General features: G+C 33.0%; 1 protein-coding gene across 3 annotated transcripts; it reads right to left on the bottom strand.

The window, feature by feature from the left end:
• Positions 1 to 27,655, bottom strand: LOC142973055 (very long chain fatty acid elongase AAEL008004-like). Of its 3 annotated transcripts, XM_076114598.1 has the most exons (9): positions 27,317 to 27,655; positions 21,263 to 21,334; positions 11,376 to 11,457; positions 9,653 to 9,843; positions 9,222 to 9,302; positions 7,239 to 7,401; positions 2,592 to 2,728; positions 1,688 to 1,873; positions 1 to 1,275 (listed from the first exon to the last, which is right to left on the bottom strand). In XM_076114598.1, the coding sequence occupies exons 3-9, from the start codon at positions 11,422 to 11,424 to the stop codon at positions 1,162 to 1,164; spliced, it is 921 nt and encodes a 306-aa protein (XP_075970713.1). In that variant the 5' UTR covers positions 11,425 to 11,457; positions 21,263 to 21,334; positions 27,317 to 27,655; the 3' UTR covers positions 1 to 1,161. The 3 variants fall into 3 exon arrangements, with proteins under 3 accessions (XP_075970713.1, XP_075970715.1, XP_075970712.1); XM_076114600.1 differs by lacking the exons at positions 21,263 to 21,334; positions 27,317 to 27,655 and adding an exon at positions 17,951 to 18,070; XM_076114597.1 differs by lacking the exons at positions 21,263 to 21,334; positions 27,317 to 27,655 and adding an exon at positions 17,469 to 17,685.
• Between the last annotated feature and the right edge of the window lie 287 nt (positions 27,656 to 27,942).

Genomic DNA, 27,942 nt, shown 5'->3' with positions numbered 1-27,942 from the left:
TCAATTGTAAAATCCTTTATTAAAGTAATAAATAAAGTTGCAAAAGAGTGTATTCGCAGTAATTACTTGAGCAGGACTGTTGTTTCGCGCGGACGAGCCCGCCTGCGATCTAAGCAACTGGCACTCCACATTGCACAACACTTAAAGCATCGTAACACCAGAACATGATACAAAATAATAATACTTAAATATAACGGCGATGACTCGGCGCAGTCCGAGACTGTGCAGTCTCTCCACTTAGTCCACTACGTTGTAACTCTACTACTTATTACCTTGAACGCTTACACACGGGTACTTAGAATATTATATTCTATGATAACTACTGCAATATGCATGATTTCTCGCTGCTATCACTTCTAAGAATGTACACACTTTACTCTGCACAGTCTCGTACCGGTACAGGAAATTTGTATTCACGTAAAAATAATAAAAATGCATTGTGCATAGCCACAAATTACATCAAACTTGTTCACATTGTTCGCATTCATCAAAAATATATATAATTAACAAGATTTTTATAAAATTTACATGTGGAAGAAGTGATGGAATACTTGAGCACGGGGCGTAGTAGGGAAAACTGAAACGCTGTTAGTAAAACCACACTGGATATCTAACAAATGTATGGTAACATAATTATTCATTGTTTTCATTTAGCATCTAACGATAAAAATATATTTACAAAAATCCGTTAACCTTTAATACACCTAGTTACACATGATACCATAACTATTTTAATATTAAAATAATAAAAATATATACATTAATACAAAATGCCCATCTCACTTTCGCCTATCGTGAATGTACCACCGTATGCATCGTGACAGACGACGAGCCGTGCGCGGCCGTCGCGCGTCTCAGTCACGGACCTGCGCTCCGGTTCCTTCGAGGGGAAACATCGTATCGCCAAAACGCGACTAGACTTCACATCGACCGAGACTTTAATTTTAACAGTTCGTAGATCATTCTCAATAACTATACTTTGTACTTAAAAAAATTACAAGGCATACGATCCAAGCAAGATCCAAAATAGTGACTTTGTGCATTAACAAACGTTACAGGTAGAAGTAATAATGTCTATCGTCTAAGTTCATCGTAGAAATACAGTCCGAATCGCGGCACGGGCCCGCGGCGGGGACGCGGCGGGCGCGGCGCGTGACGTCACTACGACACGGGCCGCCGCCGCACGAAGGCGTCGGCGCCCGACGACGCGTATGAGCTCGGAAGAGCGCCCGCCGCCGCCGAGTAGCCGCCCGGCGCGCCTGAGTCCAGCACCGCCTGCAACAACACAGCATGTCATCATCTACTCCTCACCACTTATATCGTGCTCAAGTCGTCAACGCCTTATAGCGTCAGAGCGAACATCGAATAAGTACTATTACTGCAAAACTCGAATACTTAAATTTTTTAAACAAGGAGTAGTAAAACGAGATTACAAATAATAATTAATCGTAAATAATGTTCAGTCGGAAGTTGCTTCAGCATGTGTGACATGTTTCTATTCTAGATAGAAATTACGCTTAATATGTATCACGATCATTATATTTTACATTCAAACACCACAAAAATGTAGCTCCTACCATATTAAGTGTCGCATTTATCCTGAACGACACGGAAACGTGCCGTACAATTAAATGTTATACTTATTCGATTTTCCTGTTAACGTGTAATAGTAGGTTGCATCACTTACCATACAAAGTCCATTTCTCATGGCCTTTCCTTTGGTCTTGGAATACCTTGCCTTGTAGAAGTCAGTGAACAAGAAGAGGAACAAGAAGCCGTGCATCGCGATCCAGTAGACGAACACGCGCGGGTACTGGCACGACGGACGGAACAATACTTGCAGCTGGTGACTGAAGATCAGCACGAACTGAACCTGTTTCACAAATTATATACTGCTCAATAATGATTTCAGCATTGGTCTTACAATTAATAACACTATTTTTATAATTTTGATCTCATGGGTTTCTATTCAAACATAATTCCAGCAGAATAGACATTTTCTTGTATTGACATTGGTCTTACTCCTTTGTCATTTATTAAAGCTTTAAGAAACGAATTATTATTCACGGAACTAACACAAAGAAACTGTTGGTTTTCGTTGATTAATAATCTTTTAAGTTTTAGATAATATATAAATGGATGAATAGAATCCTTTTTTCGTGAGACAAAGGCAATTAACGCAGAATTATTTCTTTTTAGATTTACGTAAGAATATAATTATATAATGGTTGTAGATTTTTTTGCGGCGCTCTAGTAAACAACGTTAACCAAAATATGACGGTGTTAATCTTTAATTAAATTTAATAGACAAAACAAGTTGAACCTCACAATAAAAATTAATCTATTCGATATGGTTATCATAAAGAAATTACATATTTACTATTATTATAAGAAATTATATGTTAAAACTACTTGAAAGATTATATCCGTGTTGCAACACGTCACTATTTAAGTTCATTAGCGCTGCGATATTTATAGAAATATAAAAAAGGCAAGATGTTTGGATCTTGGCGAAACTTTAAGTTACAGAGTTTAAAGGATTTGGAAATATGCTTATGTTTAGTGAGTTTTGCTTTATACGTCATACATACCATCTGGAAGGCGGTGAGATACTTCTTCCACCAAATGTACTTCTGGTATTTGGGACCCATTGCAGAGACCATGTAGTAGAAGTACATCACTATGTGGACGAATGTGTTCAGCAGCGCGAAGAATGTACTATGACCACCTGGTGACATACAAAACACAATATATAAGTAAAGTATTAAACAATCGCATGATTAACATAATTTATTTATTATCCGGTTTATCTTGACATACGATAATTATACTAGTAATCCTAATTAACGAACTTATCGAGATATCTTAATGAGCAATACTTGATATCTTAATTCGGATTTACATATTATTATATCAATTGAAATTTACATACATTAGGGCTTATGAAAACTCAACAATATTATGAATAATAAATCAAAGTCAACATTAGAAACTATGTACATAATAATGTGTATAAATCAAGTATTGACTGAAAATATTTGTCGATAAAGGGGCTATAATAGGCAGAGGACTTAGAACCTACTGAATGTCAATGTCTCGGTCAAATTGAGTCGCAAGTAATTACTTTTCGCAGGTAGTCCAAGACGATAGTTTATTTTACTCAAATATTGATTGTGTGTGATTAATTGCGAAACCAGTGTTGTTTGTAAAATCAATGTACTTTGAAGAGCGCCCCTGAGATGTCGCCGCTGTACCTATTGTAGTAAATAGTGTTAATCATGTCCGAGACGAAGTGAAGTCATCGCACAAAAAATATTTGTGAAGTACAAGTTTCTTTCGTAAAGGTGTTCTGTACCAATTTTAGTTGTTTTTTGTTTGTATGCTAGGTACTGCATGTTATTATTTAAAGTATTATCTGTTAATTTACTTTTTACAATAAATAAGCACTTAAGTACCATATTATATACATCAAAGGCAAGAAAACGTAATATATCCGGATTAGGTAATTTTGTTTTATCTTTTTTGAACTATTGTCATAATTCAGCAATAATGAATTGTTTAAACATCCATGGAACAAATTATCGACATGATGTCAATAGCATGAATATAAGATACTAACATTATCCCCATGCTATATAAATAGGTGCAGAATCGAATGTCGTAGTGTAAACAGAAATAAAACAAACTAGAAATAAAGTCCTAATGGATGTTAAATATTGTACTTTGAACGTCGTCAACTGTGAAGTTTTCCGTTGTTAAAAATCAATACAAAGTATAAATGTGTTAATTTTAAATACAACGATTTTATAAAGAAGTTAAAACAAGACAACTTCCGTGTCAAATGGTACTTTACAGTCACATTGGCTTACCTAATGATCTTTGAGTGTGTATTTACTTAGAACTGAGTGTAGCTGTAGATACAGTATTTAAATAAAAAAAATAAAATATGGCGAGCACTGAGGCTTTAGAAACAAAGAACTTGGCTAATACCTACCAACTGCCTACTCGTAAAATAAATACCTAGGTATATTAATATGTGAAAATCGTTTAACATATTTAATCAGTCACACCAATGATTTTTGTTATAAGCATATTTAAAAACTAGGTACTTCAAGGATAAAAAATCTGTTTTTATTTTTTTCGTATCTTCAAAAATGACCGAGATATTAAACGTCAAAGTATGGCCTTCGCGCCAAACTCCGGCGAAGCGGCCGCACGGACGTGTGACGTCATCTTACGACACTGCTATTTCGTTAGTACTTGCCGATACCTACATAGGCTCGTTGTCTCTCGCGGTTTCGCTTTAAATCATTTGTTTTGCTTATAGTGGACAAACAAAATGGTTAGAAAATATTGTATTGTTCCTATGTGTACTAAGTCCAGTGAAAAAACACCCCAAAAAATGTTTTTTTCTGTACTATGTACCTAAACTGTTTTATATTTTTGCAAGAGACACCTAATCTAAAACTTAAAGCCCGGTTCAGATAATGTCAAGCGCAAATGTTAAATAGAAGTTTATTGCCTTTTAAACACTTCCTCAAGATCAAGATGCCATATCATGTTCATACCTAGCTAGCAATGAACTTCTACTAAACAGTGGATAGGTACTATTTAATGAGCAGTTCAATGACCTCACAGGCGGCGGCGAGCCGAGCGCGGCGGTTGAGTTGGCGTTGGTTTTTTGTTTTGAAAATTGTTGTAGTTGTATTAAATCTAATAATATCAAAATTAAATTGTTTAATTAAAAGTTCTCATTACACACCCAATCATATAAGACATCCTACAGAGTAGATTCATGCATTCATATGATAGCCATAAACCTGACTAAAATTAGAGGCAGGGTGACAATTTTTTTTTTATAATATTATATTAAAGCTATGTTTTCCAAATTTACACTTGGTAGGTACGTAACACTCATTATTTGTAATGCCAGTTGTAACAAACTTTCAATTTTATTGTTAACTACACACAATAATATTATTAGTAATTTAGTAGTATACGAGTTCAACTTTCTTTACCTGGGTCTAGTTGATGATTGTGTGCGTGACGATCGAGATCGAGGATATCTTAGTGGAGGCTTATTTTACAAAAAACACGATGATTAAATTTATAACACATACACATACACAGACTCTTTAAATATTAAATGCAAATCACTTTTCAAGTCAAAACTCCGCATCACCCGCAGTCGAACAAGCGTGTCTATCGCGTCGTGACGTCAGCGCATAGCGCGCGAAGCAACGCAAATTTAAAAATGCAGTGAAACTTTATAACGCTGTAACTTCGGTAATTTTGACCCGATTTTGATAAAACAAAAACTATTATTATCAGCATAAGTACACAAATTTAATGCAGTATGTTTAATAGTCATATTTTGATGTGCTGGTGTGACTCATTGCTAAGAGTTTTGTGTATTTAATTTGTCATTGTTAATTAAGAGTAATTTTAATTATTTTTAACGTAATTCTAAGCGTATCACTGCTCTCATAAATACATATCATTCGTAAGATCGAGGTCTAAATGTGCAAATACTATCATTTACATGATTTCGTCTGATCAGAAACCTTCGCAACATTATTTAGGAAGGTAATTATGATAATATGATATAATTATTCCATGTAGGAAGGAACTGTTACGTTCAAAGTTATTCATTCAAGTAAATAAACGATATTTATTATTTTAATAAACGTCGAATTATATGTATTTGTGTACTCGGACATAGTAAACTACTTAATATTATATATTATTCTAAATGATTTTAGATGTTTGTTTTTATTATAAACGAGTGACAAATATTTGTAGCACAACTCGTTATTATGTACAAGTAAAGTCTAGTTTATTAACTATTGTTTAACATTATTGTTTATTGCTTTCAACAGAACATTTCTTGGTATGAATTTTATTATAACAACATTTAACCTATCACATTGGATCAAACAATGCTTGTGCACTCGATTATTTTTTCATAAGGCCAGATCATGGGTATCGTACAAACATAAAACGATATAACTAATCTGAAATTTAAAAAACCTCCGCGCTTCTACAATCAGTATGAGTTACGCAATATTGTTTAATGGGAAGTTTGTATAATTCATAGATATAACGGACATTCACATATTATAGAATGTCCTTTGCACATTTATTGAGGTCATTGAATTGTATTAGGATATTTCCTGATTCGTGACTGTTATATCAGGTGACCTAATTAATTATAAATAACAATTTTGCTTGTTTTCATTAATTAACAATAATTGAATTCAAATATGGTGAGCAACATTAAAAAATAAGGTTTCGGTGCTAAAGCAAATCTTATATGGTCAAGTGTTAATCGGAATCGCTTTATTTGCTCTTCCGAGTTAGAGAAAGGTCACGATAATTATGTAAACTGCGAGGCATCAACACTCCCACAATAATATTGCTTAACCGCGACGAATATATCGATTTTCGCAATAGTTGTTCGGTTCCGAGTTCTTTATATAAACGGATAAGGTAAAACGACAAATAAATTATAATAAATTCTTTGTGAGGCCAGGCCAGAAAATAGGTGTTTAAGCAGGAATGTTAATTTTTAGCTTATTACTTATGTGAGGCAGAAGATCGATGCATAATTTGGTAGAGTTGACTAGTTCGTGTCAATGTGCATTAATCTAACAATGCGTGTTTGTCACGCACACCACTAATTATAATAAATAGGTATGTATTATCCTGTGACCGATCCCATATGCTTTAATGGTAACTAACGATAACATTTATTTAATTCAGACTCGTTTCTAAACACGATGCACAGTATTTCTTGCAATAAATAAATTTTATTATAACGACACTACACCGACTCCCTACACAATCAGCAAAAATCAAACTCATCGTTAAACTAGTTTTTTTTCTGTAGCGAGATGATGGACCTGCTTACAAGTCTTAAGAGATTTGATTTGGATTTCCCAACAAATTCAATAACATAACGAAAAATAATTATCAATTAAATTCGCAAGTAATTATTTCATTCTTATCTCTCATTTATCTCAAGCTACCTTGACTTGTCTGGACGTCCTTAGACGAAACCGTCTGATTATAAGCGGCGTCATGACTCATAACGACGTACTCTGACTAACCCTCGGTTTCTGAGGTACATATAGCGGAAGTTTATCTATTCAAGAGCGTAAAAACACTTTTGAATAGATAAACTACCGCTAAATGTACTCAGAAACCGGGCATAAGTAGTTATGTATGTATTTACTGACCTGGAGCAAACTTGAGCCCGAACCAGACAGACATGGGCATGATCCCGTGGTGTATGACGTGCAGGGTGGACACGTGCTCGTTTTTCTTACGTAGCACGAAGAAAAGAGTGTCCATGAATTCCGTAAACTTGCTGAAGTAATACCACCAACACGTATTCGCCATCTGCATAAATAACAATATATAGAAATATAACACACAATTTATAAAATGTTACGAAGATCTTATAAACTATTCAGGTTAAAACGCATAAAATTAACCTATATACCTGCTATGGATATTCCTAACAACTTACCTTATAGGGAAAATAAAATCCGCTTCCGTTTTACATAATGAGAAACTAATAAAATATTGCAATAGCGGATTTACAAGGAATTTCCGTAATCTAAAATAGGTCTTTTGACAATTAAAATAAAGGTCAAAATATGATTCGTACATTTGACCCCAAAAAGCAGTGAGTATGGGTGTGTTGGTCGGTAGAAGGCGGTCCATGACATAGATACCCACTTACCACAAATATTGGTTATATTACTCTACATAATCATGCGCATTATGTAAGCAAATATAAAACAGAGATTGATCGTGTACTTAATCAAGATACCTACTTTATTTCTTTATTGGTGTTTATTCCAAGTAATATTATTATCTATACTAATATTATAAAGCTGAAGAGTTTGTTTGTTTGTTTGAACGCGCTAATCTCAGGAACTACTGGTCCGATTTGTAAAATTTTTTCAGTGTTAGATAGTCCATTTATCGAGGAAGGTTATAGGCTATATATCATCACGCTGCGACCAATAGGAGCAGAGTACCAGTAAAAGATGTTACAAAAACGGGGAAAATTTTGACCCATTCTCTCTTATGTGACGCAAGCGAAGTTGCGCGGGTCAGCTAGTGATCAATAAAAAGTAAAGTATACCTGCTATGTTATTAGTATTACCGTCATAATTATAGGTAATATTTATCATAAGGTAATTGAAGTTCTGTTTGTACCTATTTTAAAAAATGTATTAAATTATGTTTGAAATGAAATTGGCGTAATTAAGTATAATATTAGTCTGAATTAACATTAGGACACTAAACATTAAAAATGGTCCCGAAAACAATAAAAAAACATTTGTATTGTATGTTAATTTCAAATCGTAGATACCTACCTAGATTCTATTTTTAATACATTCGGTGAACAATTCTGCTTAAATTACAAATGTAATTAGTTTATTATAAGACAACAATGACATTTCGCTCAACTATTTGACTTGTATAAGTAATTCTACATAATTAACTACGACAATTGACAAACTTATTTAATGACTGAATTTGTGAATGTAAATTTTGATGAATATATTTAATTGATTGTATGTATGACTCAATAACATTATATTATATATTCATCATTATTATCATTACCATACAATAAAAGTTTACCTACTGTTGGCAAAATAGCGAATTCATACTAAAATAAAGACTGGAAATAATTCTATTCTACAGAGGAGCTCATTAGTTACCACGCTATACGAAATTCCGTCAGATATACTCTATGGTTATTTGACTGAATATTAATTTTAAATGTTTAACCACACAAAGCTTCAAGGAATTACCTGTGTCCTTCTTACGTCATTAGAGTAATACTAACATGCTCATAAAACTATTATTGACACTATATTATTGTATTTGAGTACCTGTACTAGCTATGTATCTAATTAATTAGCAGGTTATATAGCGGAAATATTTTAACCTTGATTTTTTATGATTCCGTCACTTAAAAAGCATTCTTACTTATTCCATAATTTCTTATTAACAGTAAAATATCAAGTAAAAACAGTACGTACAGTTATTATAACACTTATTATTTCAGATGTGTTAACAGTATTAATTATACTTATTAAAAACTACGCCGTGTCATAATTTGGATTTGTACTGTATTTACGTATTCAGTAATGGCGAAAGCGAGTTCTATTTCGGTATAGATGCATGTAATATCATACCCTCATTGCCATTGGGCTCCGGGAGTAGTCAACGAGCTGACATGAGAAGTTGTAATGACCCCACCAGCCGCTCATCAAGTACTGCGAAAATAAAGTAAAAATCAATTTAGATAAAAAATTCCATCAAGTAAGCTAAGGAATTTTCCTTGCATGTCATTTCAGCTGCATTAAAAAAAGCAAAAGGTTTGCAGGTCGATGCTCGATGTTGCTTGTTTAAAAATGTCAATGATTTATTCAACGTTTAAAATAACTTTGTTTGTAAATCAAATCTTTAATTTAATCTCCATCTTGCACAAGTCTAATTATATGGAATCAAGTTAGCGTGATGGGGTTTACTGGCCGAGTTCATTGGCCAACGGCGATCACTACCCTTGCGCGAGGTTATTTAGCATTTATAGCAGCTCGTGTAATTACGTAGTGGGTCGACCAACCTCATAGAATATCCACGCGCTGAATATAGTTTGTGCGAGATTGTAGACAACTAGAACACTTCGTAGCTCGAAGGGTTTACGGTTTGCCATTAGCCGGGGGCCCAGTTCTTTCGAGCAATACGCATAACAAACGCAAGCTGCTAACGTGGGCCACGGCGAAGACATCATCGCCCAGTCCTTGACGCGAGGATCTAAAAATGATAAAAAATATACAGATTAAAATTAGGCGATGAATATATGTTACAAAGTTTGAAACTGACAGTGGATATTAGTTGATACAATATTACTTCCTTTGAGCAAATATTAGCTAACATCTTAGTTCATCAATAACGAAACACGCATTGGAAGACTTTGGTCCAACAATGGCATTGGTAAATAGTAAAGGGAAATTACCCGTACTGTAAATAAAATAATATAAAATACACATATTCATTTAAGAAAACGTGAACTGTGTTTTATGTTGTTTAAATATTGCGATATTTTCCTCGTGGCTTGTATTATTCCATGAATGTTTTGTTTGTTTTTCTTTTGAAGTAGCACTTATTACGATATATATACCTTTATGTACACGCACTAAGTTCTTATTTTTAAAGTCACTTAATATTTGATGTAAAACTCTACTATGACGTTTAATATAGATTGTTCGTTTTTTCACATGTTATTTCTGAAGTATAATAACCAATATTATATTTTTATTACTTAATACAAAATAGACGCAGCGACATGAAAATTAAAGTTGTTTTACCAACACTCAAGGTTACTTTTAGACAGGAAAAAATATTTTACAAGAACAAAATGTATACTTACCCCTGAGCACTAGTCTAGCTACAGTCTAGTACAGCTAAATGAATATGAATAATAATGCTACTTTAACTTTAACAAATTATTGTTCCTATTTCAATTCATTGTATTAAAATGTCCAAAACATACGGATTTTAATAATTTGTGGTGTTATGTAACTCGTTGTCTATAAATAACGACATATTATCTTAGACGGAAGTAGGCTTTTTCATAAAAATGTAATGATCTTCGCTATTATGTATTTTAAACAATAATTAATCATAGAATCGCTTTGTTGTATCGTATGGTCGATCTCAACAATTAAAATAGTTTTGCAGAATAATGGCGAAAGAATATTAAGTTAGAATTACATTTTTAGTATTTTATCAGCTTAGTTACGTATTACTGCTTGGGGACAGGTATAACGTTATTCTTTATTTCCCAGATATCATGTATGTAGCTCAGTTACCGAGACTGATAGGTTTCGAGGCCGCCAGTTGACATAACTTCTGCCGGAGAAGGCAACGTTACACCAGAGTGGGGCTGCTGAGTGTGAATCGTTCCGTGCTTCTTATGTAATGTATTGAGCAAACTCTTAGACTCGACTAAACGCGACCGGTGCACGTTGTCTTACATACTCGACACACGGTTTATTCAACTATTTCTTTATGAAACTGATTAGCTGTTATTACAGATTAAAAAAAACCGTTGCACAATTAATTGGCTATCGAAAATAAATAACTGCATTAAATCTCTAACTAAAAGGTCAAGCTATGTCAAATACCTCAATAAGTAGCTAAATACGTAATATCTAATAGACAAAAAAAGTAGTTCAACCTAAACCGACCGTGATTTTTTCATTGCGTACCGCATTTGGTTATGAATGTCAATGTTAAAAATGTTTTGAGCCCGTTAAAAATAAATAGAAGTGAAATCTACTTACCGCCCCTGTTGTCCATTAGATCTCGGTACCAATCATATATGGTAGCCATCTTTGGGTAGGTTTCTCTATCGACTAATTAAATCTGAAACAAAGAAAACACTATTTATAACAAGTGAGATAGTCGACCTTGGGATAAGTGCTGTTGACCGATATCAATAAATACGTTTGTCACCTATTTGTTAGTTGCAGATAAATGCAAATTGACTTATCAACTTTAGGGACAGAGGTTGTCATTTATTTTAATGTCTGACGAATCATTTTGACGCTTGCTGCAGATTATGTTTTTTATATAGGTATCCTTAGTAAAAAAAAATGAAAAGCTGAAGTTTTCAAAATTAGGTAAAAAAATATAAAATCATCTCTCGTGCGTAGTTACCAGCTGCTTGTTTGTTTGTAAAAATCAAATTAACATGGATATAAGGTGTCATCATAGTAATTTATGACTGCCATGCAATCACTCATAATCTACCCACGTGCCTATTGTACCAACATACTTTCTTCGATTGCTTTTATTAATCTGGTATATTGTCTAATAGTCTTGAACCCGAAGGGCCTTGATGTACAAGTGTGTGCCTAATGGACCGTAAACTATAACTGACCGTTTAATGTTTCTAGAGCGTAACACGTGGCAGTGAATTGTGTATTCATACTATTCATAGTTCTATGACGTACTGAAAAAACCTGTATTGTTGATAACCTCATGTATTGGTCGTTGGGCTTCTCTAGAACATAATAGACATGCTAGGTCCATTTAGAGTTATGTAATGCCCTCAAAGTTAACTTAATTACTAAATTTAGTTACAATGCGGCCATGGCACAAAATAACAGAAATAGTTAGTCACAGTCTTTTAATCGACAAAATTCAAATTCAAATTGTAAAAAAGTATTTAGTTAAAACAGTTTAATAACCTAAAAGCTGAACTGATAAATTAAAAAGATAGGTGAATTCAACATCATGTAAATTCTTAAACTCACAATTTTGTAAACACTGAACGTTTTCTATTCATAACACTAATCACAAACAAACCAAAAGTAATGTGGCGGTCAATGTACTTGTCGTAAATTGTAAACAAATCATGCAAATGAAACGGTAAAAAATCGATTAACATTATTTTAAAAATATTTTTAGACAACATGCAGTGCATTGTACTTTGCATGGTCATGTTATGATTTTGTCATAAAGTGTGACATTCACGCGGAACAGAATCAGAAACACGACATTTCATTGGAATTCACATCGGTATCTTCTTTTTAGTATATTATTCAAGTTTTCATAAAAAAATAAAAAAGAAAAAAGCAAGATATTAAATAGTTTGATATTTATAAGATGCGATTATAAACCAGATGTAGCTTAAATTGCGGATTTAAGCTACATCTGGTTTATAAGGTTATGAAAAATATTTTATTTTTCAGTGTTCATTAAGGTTAGGAAATTATTCCTTTTTTGTTGAGTTAAACATGTCTAATTTTAATAAAACATATTAAGTACCTATCTATTTCGTTTTCATTCTCATGCTATTTTGACATAATCTTACAACGCGTCTTTCTCGCCAAAATTCATACATGAAAAATTGTGGTTGTGGTTCTGTTATAACGTTATTTACCACTGAATATGACAACATTAAAGAGCAGTGATAGCCGAGTGGTATAAGTTGACACCTCCCACGCAAGTGGTCGCAGGTTCGAACCCAAGGTAACACACCAATGACTTTTCGAAGTTACGTGTGTATTAGAAATAATTGTCACATGCTCCAACGGTGAAGGAAAACATCGTGAGGAAACCTTGCATGCCTAAAAATTTGTTTAATACATTTATTGAGGGCATGCAAAGTCCCCAACCCGCACTTGGCCAGCGTGGTGGACTCGAGGCCTAACCCCTCCCTCATTACGGGAAGAGACCCTTGCCCAGCAGTGGGACAGTAATGGGTTAAATGACAACATTAGGTATGACTGAGGACACCGAAACGAGATTTATAAATTTTTACAAAAAAAATATTTTTTCAAAGACAGAACGGCATTGTTTTAGTCTTTTGGCACGATTTTGTACAGCATCCGTCTAAACTATTTCACGTTGAGCATCTGCGGCAGTTTTTAATGATAGAGTGTACTTATATTTTTGTATAGCGTTCATAAAAATAAAACTATCTAGGTATAATAAAAATTAATCGAACTTTACGATTGATTACACTATAAGGATATAATAACAAAAAAAGAGTGCCACATGAAGAATATTCTGGAAGCAGATCGACACTATAGTTGACTCCACCCGAATAAAGTTTTGAACATTTCAATCATAACCAGTCAATAATACTGGTAATTTTGACACTTTTCGCTGATCTCGTATGTCATCAATAACTTCATCATCTGTACGTGGAAACCTATTAACCTACGTTATTCACGAAACGGACAAAATATTTCACATCCGTTCATGATACAATTACAGTACCGGAGACAGCCGGAGCAGACAAGCACTAGTATCTTTAAAATGGGTCATCTAAAAATTCGCATATGGAATTACTTATTAAGAAGTTTCCGCAGTTACATCATTCCACACATTGGTACGCGAGAGAAAGGGAGGCGATTCGAGCGAGCAATGGACCTGTTTGCTTCGACGACGTTGCATCCGATACCTGATCTGACATAGGTAATACGGTTCATAATCACACTAAGTATTTATCTAATATATCGTGTAGGACGTGAGGAATGGACTTCCTTTTAGCTTCAATTTTACTAATGGTTATCTATTATAATTAGTTCTTCAAGAATTAATTAGTATAAATAGTATTTATAACGATATTGATAGATATCATTAGTATCAGCAAGTCAAGTAGACATTCAAGGCTTGGGATCAATCGGAAGCAACATTGGCACGTAGGTTTATTTTCAAATCTCACGTCGAAATATGTAATGTTTTGCGACTATCGGCACGTCTCGTAATCTTTTGTCACTAGCATCACAACCTTCGTTGCCATAAAATTGCTCACGTTATGAATCAAAGCTCCGAAGTATGTCGGTTATGTTTCCTATTAAAGCAAACAATCAAGGGAAATTAGATGCAAAGGACGTCAATAACATCGCACCATGTGCCTTATAATTAATCGGGTCGGACAAGTGGCAAGGTTTAGTTGATGGTCATAATAAATCATGACCGTGAAATATTATAAATCGTTTTATGTGTACTTTGCCGCGGTGCGAGCCGGTAGTATCTGAAAAGAACAAGATGACACGACGCTGAGTGAGGTGCAGCCGCTGTTGCACAACCGCCTATTGTGGGCGACCTTGACCTGCTCTTCACGGCAAAATTCACTTACACTCACCTACACTTGAGCCCAATTACCTATTTGTAAGTATAACTCTTACATAACTTTCGCGTTTTATACATGTTTTCATGAAATATTTTCATAATGTTCGATTGACTATTAAACATTACACCAATCATTAGGTAATGTTAATGAATCATCGTTAATACTTTAAGACCTTGACTGGGTTTTCTTAGACTCAGATCAATCTGCTCTGCAAGTTTATAAATTGCTTTAAAATCCGGTAGTAAGTTCTTATCATATTAAATAAAATTGAAACTAAATAATAATTCGAACTCCTGTAACCACGGGAAAAATATATAATTACATATTTATTATACGTACAAGAAATATAGGGTACGAACTCGTGTACCTACCTATATATTTTACAGAAGACATTTACACACAAATTACGGGCTTTTTGCATAATAATCGATACTACAGGTTAAATGGTTATAATTAAAGTATCCTTGTCGAAGGAAATTCCATTTGCACAAGCGGCAAGGAGACCGTAAACGTTTTCGTCTCGAGTGTTCTATGAAGCAGTCACAACTTTCACCAGGCCTCGGTCCGTAGTCCGCAGGTTTTACGTAAGGGTGTTGCGCCAGACGTCCGCGCCCGCGCCCTGCGGTACCACTGACCCACTGCCACAGACTCGTACGCAGAACACCCCACTATTCTACATCTATCCCGCAGACTTTAAGCGTTGCGTTATGTTTATATATAAACATTCCACACGTTTCTCTTTAAATATTACAGAAAAAGTCTAATAGTTAAAAAATACCTATACGGTATACTACAGTTATGAAATTTTGACATGCTTCGAAATATTTAATGTGGGGTAAGTTAAGTATAGTTTAAAAATTGAAGTTCCACGTCGATGCACAGTGTCGAAAATTGTTGGCATGAATTAAGTTACATTAAGCGACTACTTGTAACTTCTGGAAATATAGTGAAGTGTAATAAATCCTCCATGTAACGTAATCGAATTAATTACTAATGAATAAAGCAAGAAAAATATGTAAGACTATAATGACGGATTAATAAATGTATAAATTAAATAGAAAAACTGTAATAATACAATAATTTTTCTTATCAGCCAATCATGAGACTATTATAATGACGTCTTAAGTGTTACTTATTTTTTGCGCCTATCGTGTACACGTTGTGTACACAGCCGACGGTGTTTGTGTGACATTAGTTAAAAAAAGGCTATTTGAAACTTCTGGCAATGTGATTAAGTTAAACTGAAGTTATTCTAGCAATTATTGTGCTATTTGTTGGAATAAAGTATTGTGTCGTAAAGGTTGAAAATTCAACACCGCCTCTCAATCTACAAAGTAAGATGTTAATAAAATATTGTTTGTTGTTAAGAAATTGTATTCTATTTTTGTATTTAAAGGGATTCTTTGTGCAAAATACCAGCTTCAAAATAAACTATGATATAGACCATAATTTTATTATCTGTTGATCATTTTTTCCTTAACATATCATTATCTTAGCCACGAACTTGAATGCACCGCTGCAGGGTATAAATTATAATATTATTGACACCTTAATTGTTTACCTCGTTCTTCTAATAATTAAACATAATCATTTCCTACTGACACTGATATTATTACCATATCCATGATTGCACACTACCACGCAAGTAAGTTTTAATTATTCGGTATTTATAAAGCTACAAGGAATTAGACTATTCGTCACGATTGAAGATAAAAAAAAACATTACTCACTACTTTATCGATTCATATCAAAGTATAACATCAGGAATATAGATCCGAAAAATATTGATGTCTTTTAGGATAAGCATGTTTATTGACTACTGTTGTATCAATCTATTTACTTACTCGATATAATACTATATAGATTGAACTACTAACGCCATTGTTAGCTATTTTTTATAGGCTATTTATAACGCTATGCCTCTGCTTATATACTGATATAAGATAACGTTTCATGAACTGGATTAGATGACAGTTTGACTCAATAAAATATAGTATGGGGTTTAAGACTCCCGTGAGCTAGCAACGGTAGTACCGGTATACGGAAATATATAATATCACGAATAGAAATGATAAGGTTATCGGTATAACATATCGTGTATAGGCACATTCGTGAAACGATGTGGAACTCAGTCGCAGACATCTGTGACACGAACGCGGCGTTGCGTAAATTCATCGATATGCAGCGATGATCAATTAGATAGGAACCTCGTGAAATCTTTGTCAGTCGCTTATGTAACCTATGATCGAACAATAATAGACCCGATTAAATCGATGCGATTCACATATCGGCTCATATCGGTAAACGATTACCTTGAATTTTTTACATAAGAAAATCCAAAAACCCCGTTATCGCTCGTTTATAATTTTTTTTAACGTTAGATTTGGACACACTTTACAAATGCTAAAATGGTAAAAGATCGATACACGAATAGCACTTAGGTGATACAAGAAATCATATTATTTCACTAGTCTTCATAGTAATAGTAGAGTTGTTAAAATATGGAATGCTTGTTTTGAAACTATATTTTTTCCCAAATGTGAATTAGATTCAGAATATATTTAGTTTTATCGGAAAAATATTTATTGAAATATTATAAACTAGTCACACTCATTAAAAAAATATTATTTTAGTTTCATTAGAAACGCACATGGATAGGATATTTTATAACACGCACATGGAGTTTCAGCAGAGAACAACGAAGACGACACTTTTTACGCGGATTAATTTACACTTCTGACAGAAAGTTTAATTGATAGAGCACAGAACTTATGATTATAGTACTTACGTGTACGGATGTTCGGTAAAACGGGCGTGTAACGACGAAAGGACGATACAGTCCTTTCTATAGGAGTGTGCCTGTTAGGTACACCGCGTGAATACAAATAAAAAGCAAGCAGGTCGACTTTCGCGTTGTTGATGTATGGTACACGCGCAGGTGTTGGCGTCCACCGGCGCGGCGGACAGTGACTGACAAGCGCGCGCGCCGCCACCGAACGACCACCGAGCGCCGTCGTCTTTGCAAACTCTCCTGCGTCACATGTCGCGTCACAACAAACGTCATTGTGCCCACCGGCAGAGATCACAGTTGACCCTCGACCTCGCCTTGACTATTTGTCATGTTAACTCATTTGCGGCCTACACAGCAGCACTAGCTTAAGTGGTTAAAGGAAAAAATATTTTTTTTCCTATTCATCGGTAAGGATATAACTAATACTTAAAAAGAACAATCCGTAAAACTATATCGATTACAGACAATATATCACTCACCTTGAGACGGGTAACGTTACAATAACCATATTTGTAAATGATAACTATTTATTAAAAATATATTTTCGTGAATGTAGAGCGGCTTTTACAATTTGACAGATCATGACCTATGCTATTACAATGACCATTATAAGGTATAAAAAAGGTTATGTAGAGCCATGTTTTACAATATTGTAAATAGGTTTTTACTTTGAGTACATTTGTAAATAAGATTTAAAGCACATATAGTGTAAACGCGTTCGTAATCAATATCGAAATGAAATAAATAGGAACGTTTTTATTTTTCTCTTACAATATTTTTCATGAAAATCAGTAAACTGTTCAAGCATAACGCAAAACATTAAAAAAGTAAATTGTGAACGCGACTCGTGTAGTTTTAATGTTGGTAGAGTCACTTAATACTACGATAAGTTAATTAAAAATATTAAAATGTGTGTGAGATACAGGTTATGTTTCCACGCGGGTCCAATCTCTTGTGTAGGCTTGTAACGTTTTATTAATTAGATATTATAAACTAGAACTACTTGGAGCCAGTTTTACAGTTTAGAAATGAGTGCTAGATAATTTATCTGCTAGGTAATGTGACAGCAAATGTATGAAAACCTACTTGATATGCTATAGATTCATACAGAAGTGATTAACCGGGCCTGAATATTATAAAGTATTGTACTTACTGTGTTGATCATTTTAAATATTTCTTTATCAGTGTTGCGATCTTAAATTGTAGATATCTCGTTTCGGTGTACTTAAAATCTCCAACCACTTACATCGTAGACACCACTACAATTTACGAGCACAGAACGCAATGTTTTTATACTTTATTTTACAAACTTCTGTCACAGGAATGTATGATTTTTAAATTAATAATCCATTTCATAATAATGTGGAATAATTAACGCACCAGCCCATCCTTTGGGATTCCCAGTCCGCACCTTTTTGTGACAATTGGGTCAAGAGAATAAAATGTGTTGCGCCCACACCAAGCCTACGTTATATAAAACAAAATTAAACATTCCGAAGCCGAAAAAAATAAAGAATACTAATTTGGTTAAAACCCAAAAAAGTAATACATTATGTATTATGTAAAGTTATCATTTAACGTCACATTGAGATCTTTTATAAATGTTTAAGAAAGTTGTTGAACTTTTTTGAAATAGCAATAACGGTAATTTGAATTCGATCTTTATTGCCTACAAAGTAATAGGAAGAAACGAGAGGGCTACCTTTTGCATTGCCTCGAATTGTATCTACCATCTGCAAAAACCATGATTGGGACCTTTTCTGTTTTATCCTACTAATATATTATGATTAATACGAAAGTTTGTGAAGAATGTTTGTTACTCTTTCAAGGAGAAGTACAGAATATCTTAGACATAAGAATAGCACAAAGGCCACTTTTTTCCCAAATGGAACATGGGAGGTTAACAGTAATGATGACTGGATATAATTTATACACGACATACACAATCGTCCTCGGTGCCTAAAAGAGCATCTCATTTTTATGACGAATCCTTCAAAATACTACATATAAGAGCAGGCAATGTCATGTCATGACTTGTTCTTAAACTTATTTGTATTTCAATGACGATTATTGATATTTATTCAATCTAAGGTTTTAACGTCAATATTTATTCAGTAATATTAGCAGGTAAGTAGAAATTGTAAGTCATCGCTTGAAAATAATGTATCGAGGGATCATCGGAGAAAAACTAATTTTTTTAAATTTTTATTTTCAATATTTGATGAGGTAATTAACTGATAACCGGTACATACCTATAACCTAACTTAATATGTTATTAGACAATAAAATCACTGTAAGTAGTACATAAAACGCGTGAAATTAGAAACGAATGATAACAAAATTGAGAAATAAAAATAATTGGAAGTATAAAATCGATTTACCTTGCGTGTAAAGGTGTAAATTAAACAAAAATCTTTGGACAAGGTCTTCCTCGTCTACATCGCGTGTCTATCACGTAATCTAACAGTTAGTTGTGATGTCGAGATGTGTCTTGTTAACAAGTACACTTAATCTTTCATGATCGATCATGAAAACGACGGTGTCACACCAGCGAGGTAAAAAAACGTCGTATGCATTCTTGAAGTACACAAAAACCCGGAAATGATGTGATTATTCTTTTATTAAATGTCTGTATGGCACAAGTTTACCTTGTTGCAAGTGAATTGTCACATAGTTGAGATCTTCCAAGTTTTAAAGTTTTGTTTTTACTCTACATTTTAATTTTTACTGTACGTTTTATATAAAACAGGACGTGTGTGTCGTATACATATCCTTATTATGTTACTTCGGCCGGACGATTCGGCGTTTCGTCATGATATCATTGCTATAATATAACAGGTAAAAAAACGTACTTTTTGTAAGTAGAGTGGTGAATGACATGCTTAATGTCTGTAAACTAATGTTGTATTTACATAGAACAACACAAGAACAATAAATTTAGAATATCGCACATTTAATAATGATAATATCTTTCAGCGATAACAACATTATTTTAAATTAATTTGAATAGAATTAGTAACGTTACAGAAAAGTTTTTTGTTGGTTTTCATTTCGTTTTAAAGATTAACATTTTGTTCAGAATGCTTTCTTGTAATCATATGCTAACAGTAATCATGCCCTATTGAAATAGCTGTGTTTATGTTAACGAAGCCCTTGTTCCAAAATAGAAAGGAAGAGAATGCCAGGCATATTTTTGGACTATGATACAAACATCAAACACCATAATGATCCTATACTATTATATTAATACAAAGAGAACGACATTTCTGCAAGATTCTGTGTAACCACTGAAACAACGTTTTTTATCAGCCTTTCACTGTTTGAAAGATTTATATCTGCCTTTCACTGTTTGAAAGATTTATATCTGACGGTCAAAGGTAAATCTGATACAAAGGAGGATTAATAAAAATGAAAACGTGTTTACGGTGTAAATAAATCTCAAGAAAACTTTTTACTAAAAAGACCTAGACCCACTTTTTAATGATTGTTATAATTTAATTTTTATAAGAAACGCCTCAATAAAAATGTTATGAAGTGTGCAGTCGCGCATACGGCACACTTATTTTAGTTTAAAATTTTATATTGAAGACCATTTAGCATAAAATGGAGTAATTGTAGTAGTAAACTAACAAGCAAACTTACAAACAATTTTGTTTGTTTTGTAATTCAATTTAAAAAAAATTGTTTAACCAGAGATCAGTGGGAATAGTGAATTGAATAAATTAGAGTTTACAATTTATCCTTTTTACAGATAATTATTACATGAAATAAATATTAACGATTGTACTCACCACATAAACAGGTTTTTATCACAGAGCAACGGTGGTCGGGAAAGATCGAATATCCGCTAATAAGTGAAATACCTGAAATAGAAACGAATTACGTTAAACAAAGAAAATGGCACGCGAACAACCAATATTGTAATTCATTTTTTAAACAAATTTGCCTATAGTTTACGAGGTCCTACGCCACAGATTGAATACAATATTTATGAATTTAAATGCACTTATTTAATATATTTTATAGAATAAGTTTGAGATCGTTTACGGACAGCTCGTATGGTTATTTCTAGAATACCCCAAAGCAGTGAAACTTATTTGACTGTTAAATGGTAGCGTCATACATTCACCTATTGCCAATAGCCAGCCAAGCAGGTGTATTGTAGCAATACCCTTCTTGGATCGTTCGTTGCGCCGCTCTGATGATTGTACTGGATTTTTCCGTCCGGACTACGGCTAGAATATATCCAACGTTTTTTCTATTTTAAACGTGGGCAATTATTAACCGATTCTATTTATTTGATAACCATGATACTGTGTGTATTTATATAAGGTATGTTGCGTATTGTTCGTACAATGCAATGAATTTACAGTAGGTCAGAATTATTTTATTTTTGAAAGGAATAGAGAATCAAATGTAAAATCAAAAGGCCTATCTATTCAGGTCTGATATAGGGACATAATAAAAATGTAAACCTTGAAAAAAATATTGCATGTTCGTTAAAACAGATAACGGAGTGACTAATAATAATTACGATAACTGATTAGTCACTCCTTATCTGAACTACCTAATTATGTTTATTACATTACGTAACAGTATTTAGTTTAATCAATTTCTAAAATACTACGTGAGTAAGTATTTTAATGTGACGTGGTTTCGTTTTAAGTGTTTATGTGACGTTTTGCTTTTCAGTAGTAACTGTCTCATTGAAAGATTAGATTTTAAAACAAAAGCGGAAAATAATAAAATGAACCAGAATGGGAGATAGAGCTGTCTTTAATGTAGTTATATATCCTGGACGCAGGGTAAAATACTCTACATCCTTTCAAATGATCGCCAAAGCTAGTGAAAGGTTTCAGGTCTGAATCGTTTTGATTTTCTATAGATTTATAGCAATATTTGTAATACACGTCCTTCATTCGAAGAGTCTGATGTATTTGCCAAAACTCAGGAGTCCACTCTGCTTAAGCCTGTTATTAATCTTATTAACAGTATCAAATGTAAGTATAATTATATTCTAACTTCAATGAAATGGCCTTTAGACTTTTATGTAATACCCAGTGGGAATTATGATAATATAAAATCATAATCATACTCATATACTGTTACAAAAATGTAAGCGCGGGTGAGCATTTAGGTACATCGAATATTTCTCAATATTCTTATGAATCATTCATGATGGCCACGTTGCAACTTTATTTATAGAATTGTTTCCTTAATATTTACGAAGTATTAGAAACTTAACGTAACGAAATCGGCAGTAAATTAAGTAATTCAAATAATGTGGGTCACTTATACGACGCGTAGTCCAAGTATAAAAATATGCTATACGTCGTCTACATAATAAAAGGTTAACATCATTCAAATATTTCGTATACTTAAATATATTCAATCCCGTAATTGTGATCGGTCATTTCTATTTTAATCATCTTTCGTAGCGAGTATGCGTCAATTACTAAACTTAACTTCTTTGCTATTGTATTTCAACGAATGTTGATTGTGAAATTTTCACTGTTCAGCTGCACTCACCAATACGTAAAGAATCTTTCATGCTATCTCGGATGTTACACGCAACGCTAGAATTAAAGCGAATTTTATCTGCAGTTATGCGAACTATTCAATTATTAATATTTGTACTTTTATAGTCTGTAGTTATAAACGTAGAGACTTAGTATTATTTTAAAGCGAATTTTATAAAGTACTAAGTTTTATGAATACTTTAAGCTACTACCTTTAATTTTTTTTTTACTTCTAAGTGCAATGCATAGGACATAATTATAACCTGTGGATTTATAGATGTTTGAACGTGTGAAAATGTACTGACAAGTTGGCACGAAATACATAGATAAAACTTGAATTTGATTTCGTGAATAAAAGAAAAATTACATACGAGTATTGTATCTTATTTTTTCTACCCATTCAATTCTGCCAGTATTGTTTTCAATAGGGCATAACAAAAAGTAATTTATGTTGCGTAATTTCAAAATGAGAGTAATATTTTTAGAGTGTAGTTCAAGTTTAATATCGCCAGATGAGCCTCGACTGTGTATAATGACAGGTTTCTAAATAATGGTTCGATTATATAAAAAGCAAAGACATGATTGCAAGATTGGCGGAAATATAAATGTATAATAGATAGTAAATATAGCTGTAGTTTCTTTCGATGCTTTCGAAATATATATGCATGATATTATGCCGTTTGTCACTTACACAACATTTCGTATGCATATTCGTTCGGAGGTGTTTAACTTCAGTTGGTTCTAGAAGGATTTTCTTGGAATAGTATAAAAAGACGTTAAATATCACATAGAACATACTTGTGCCCACGCAGGTAAATAAAGATGAAAGACATTGTTATCATAGCACAATAGTGGTCGGAATTTCCCGGAATATTGCTGTTTTGGTGCTGGTTCGTAAAAGCAACATAGACGTGCTCAAGTTTCCACAACAATATCGTTACTATCGTTTATCCTCTAAGCGTTTACTAAATTACTAACTGATAATAATGTATGTAGCTCACCATAATTTCATTTCACATAAAGCACTATGTTCAGTTCAGATAATGGTTCATACTAATTACTTGTAGTATAGCCACAGCATATTAAATTAATTAGGTTAAAACGGTTGCAGCACTCACTTTACATGGATTTAATCAATAATTTGAAATAGAATTTTATAAAGAACATTAACGAAATTACAATTTATATATTGTAGTCTTTTTATAATCGAAAAACATGAATGTACTCCTCATTGATCGATCTACAACTTTGATCAAAGCATATCTGCAACACGGCATGAAATTCTACCGACATTATCAGATTTTCGTGTTATCAGGTTAATTCTTATTAGTAGTAGTATGACTCACTATCAGTTTACAATGTGTACTTATGATAAGTTCAAGGAATCAACGAATTTCGAGTCATAAGCGCATGTGAGTTTCTATGCGATACCGTTCGCATGGTACAAGTATCCATATTCATAAGATGTATGTAGGTATGTCGACCAATCTCTAGGAAAGAGTGACATCAGAACGGATATCTGGGCAAATAATAACCTGTTGTACTCAAACACACTTGTATTTCACGGTACTTAAGATACGAACGATATTAGATTATGTTAGATCTTACTTCTGTGTAACATACAATTAAAATGTGAGTTTGTACATCGACAACTAGAATAATAGCGGAAATTTTCCAAGACATTGTGCAATGGTCGCCATTACAGGTTATATAAACTGGTGTCAAGCTCAAAGGAGTTACCGTTAAACCGGTATCCCAGTCGTAATAATATAAAATCATAGAATGTTTAGTTAGACACGTGTATTTTCCTGCTCCATATTCATTACGATTATTATTAACATACGATCATTTTAAAGGGTTTGAAGCAAATCGCTTGTTATTAAAAAATAACTATATATACATTTAAGACACTTTTATCGCATAATTTTCTTATTTGACAGAGTTGTTTACTATAATGTGACCTTTTTACTTGGGTCAGAGAGGGACATATCGTAGACCGCTTTAGGGTAACTACGTCCCGCTTTGGGGTAACTACATCCAGTTACCCCAAAGCGGGACGTAGTTATCCTGAAGCGCGACGTAGTTACCCTGAAGCGGGATGTAGTTACCCTAAAGCGGGACGTAGTTACCCTAAAGCGGGACATATTTACCCAAAGCGGGACATTTTTGATGAGAGCGAGACTATCAAACCGCGAGGCGTATTGTCATGATAGTTATGACTGAAAATTGTTAAGTAAGATGAAGTAATGTGATCGTGGGTATATCTCCGATAACCATGTTTGCAAGAATTTGACTATAAACTAAAGGATATCGTTTAGAAAAAACATACCTAAAAGTTTTAGTAGTTTTAATAATTTCATAGTTAAAGGAAAGAATACAACATGGACGATATCAAATACGGTAATGACATTTTAAAAAGAAGGCAACCTTAACATGTGATTGCTAATCGATCTAATTAACACCTGTCAATAAGTTTTATCTGGAGTAAATAACACGAATTATGATCAATGGTCCAAATAAAACAAGATAATAATATTTTATCAATAACTAATTACGATTTGATGACAATATGTATTAGAAGATTTTAATTTAATTGTATTTTTATTATTTTTTAAGTGAATCATTAACGTGTTTACGTTAGTATTATCAACAGAACGTACATAAGATCTAGAAAAATAAACAAGTCTAATTATACGAAAACTGGTTCTTCTTAATCACGGAAATATAAAAATGAGTTTAATCTAGAAGGATACTTGCGTACGACACTTGGAAAATGCGCTCTATAAAATAAGTGCAACATATTATGTAGGTACTAGGATAATATTTTTTTTATTAAGTTATCTCATAGTTTTTATTAAGTAATCTTAAAGTTATGTCTGAGTGCCCCATTTAAGCTGTTAGTAAAAAATATAAACATTCAATTGCAATTTAAACTCCCTAACTTTGTAAATGGTCTGTGTTTGTTTAATATTATGCATTCAAATACCTATGTCATGAGTGGTTATCATAATTAGGATGTTTGTAAATAAACATTGACAAAAGTAAATTGCAATACATTATTATTGCAGAAATATTAGGTATAATCTACTGATTAATGTGTGCATTACTACAGCTGGCAAAAATCTAGAAGGCAATAAATAACAAGAGAATGCTAGCTCTACACTCAGATATTACGCTGAGTGATAAATAGACGGTGAAGAATTAGTAATTCAGTAAAAGATGAAAAAGAAATTGATGTGTACAATGGATTATGTTAATATTGAGAGAAGTGGCAAGTGAGGTTCTAGATAATCTTCCTATTATTATACATATGGCTTATGTTAAATAGTAACAAGATATCTTCTCATTTGTACAGTGTGCACTTGTGTTGTATGCTTACTTCGGGAGCACAAGTTTAGCAGTGAACTGAGATGGGTCAAAACCTTACCTCGTTTAATTAACTTTTAAGTATTTAGTTAATAATTACTACAGCTAATTAATGAGACCAAGCCTCTATATGTCTATTGAAGTTTTATAATTGAAGATAATATTGTTTTGGATAGTCCGCAATCAGATTCTCTTATCAATTATAATGACTAATACAATCTAAGAAAATGGTGTAAACCAGCAATATTACTGTTTTTATTACAGGTTTTAAGTTTAGTATTAATAATGTTGTTCTGTGAAATGGAGTTTTAGGATTTTTGGCTGTTACTGGTACAGGACTCGTACAGGGTCTTTAATATATTATACTATTAGAAGTAAAATCTGGATGGGTTCTTAGGTAATTGTAACAATTCATTATTATTGATCTTGTCAAACAACAAGTATAAAATCATGTTATTTTAAAGTAGAGTGTACATAGCTCGTTAAAAATCTCTCTAAAATAAAATATAGACATAATAGATTATGATATTAGATGTTGATGTCAAACTGGTAGGCCACATAGTTAAAAAAAAAACAATTTATTATTTCAATTCAAAAATAAATAACTGACTGATAAAGATCTAATTTCAAGTATCATATGAGTTAGTCACCTGATTACCACACATGCATACGTTTTTAAAGAAAGCAAGTAAAGTGACACACACCAAAAACATTTTAACAACTTAATATCTGCACTTTCTTTTTTATTTAGATATAAAATTTTATCCAACCATTATTTTTTTTGAAGAGGTTATTAGATTTTCTATTGAAACATTGATGTTAAATGTTACTTGATGAAGAGTTAAGAAATGTTATAGTGAAAATAACACAAATACATGGAACACAACCATTCGTGTCAAACACTAAATTACGGTGGCCGTGTACAGAATAGTGACTAATAAGATAAAAAATGAAACTTACCTATATTATTTACAATATCAATTCCAGAGAGAGCGACGAAATGTTGAAACAACAATTAGGTAACAGAAGAACTCGAACTAGAGGCAACAGTAATTGTAGGCACTGTCGGTTACTCATACAGCTTCAATCTATTCAGTAATAGGTTATAAAAATAGCTGACGCCAAAATTAGCTTACGATAATTTGTTATTATTGATAATATATTTAAGTTATTAACTTCATCCTTATTTATAAAAATAATAAAAGGCAAACTAATTAGAAAATTAAACAAATTAAAAATAATACATAATTATGTACAGTCCAGCCCACTCGGCACCACCCTCGTAGTGATGTTCCATTAAGTCGTATTTTAGTACGGAATAATAGTCGACTATTGAGCTTCTTTTTGAATTTTCACGTCACTAGACGTCATGTGAAACCGTGAAAGTGGTTCACTGCTGTTAAATCGAATCATAGACTGCATTCTATGATAATATTATAAAAAGAAAAACCGTAATGATCTTATAAAAGCTTGAAATTGTATCCTATATTATGCCTTAAAAAGGAGACACGAATAAAGAAAAATACTATTTGATGGGGTTTTGATCTTGTAGAGTCATCTAGCGTGTAGTAGACAGTATTTGATGC

This window comes from Anticarsia gemmatalis, chromosome 5, assembly GCF_050436995.1.
Source record: "Anticarsia gemmatalis isolate Benzon Research Colony breed Stoneville strain chromosome 5, ilAntGemm2 primary, whole genome shotgun sequence".
NCBI classification, from domain to species: domain Eukaryota; kingdom Metazoa; phylum Arthropoda; class Insecta; order Lepidoptera; family Erebidae; genus Anticarsia; species Anticarsia gemmatalis.
Note: the sequence above shows the minus strand (reverse complement) of the source record. Positions and strands in the feature narration are given on the sequence as shown.

Excerpts from the sequence above, each read along its gene's own strand:
- LOC142973055 (XM_076114598.1), bottom strand. The coding sequence starts at position 11,424 with ATGGCTACCATATATGATTGGTACCGAGATCTAATGGACAACAGGGGC. Across the intron at positions 9,844-11,375 it reads TCTAATGGACAACAGGGGCG|ATCCTCGCGTCAAGGACTGG; the intron begins GTAAGTAGATTT and ends TATCATTTTTAG. Across the intron at positions 7,402-9,221 it reads GGAGCCCAATGGCAATGAGG|ATGGCGAATACGTGTTGGTG; the intron begins GTATGATATTAC and ends TTATTTATGCAG.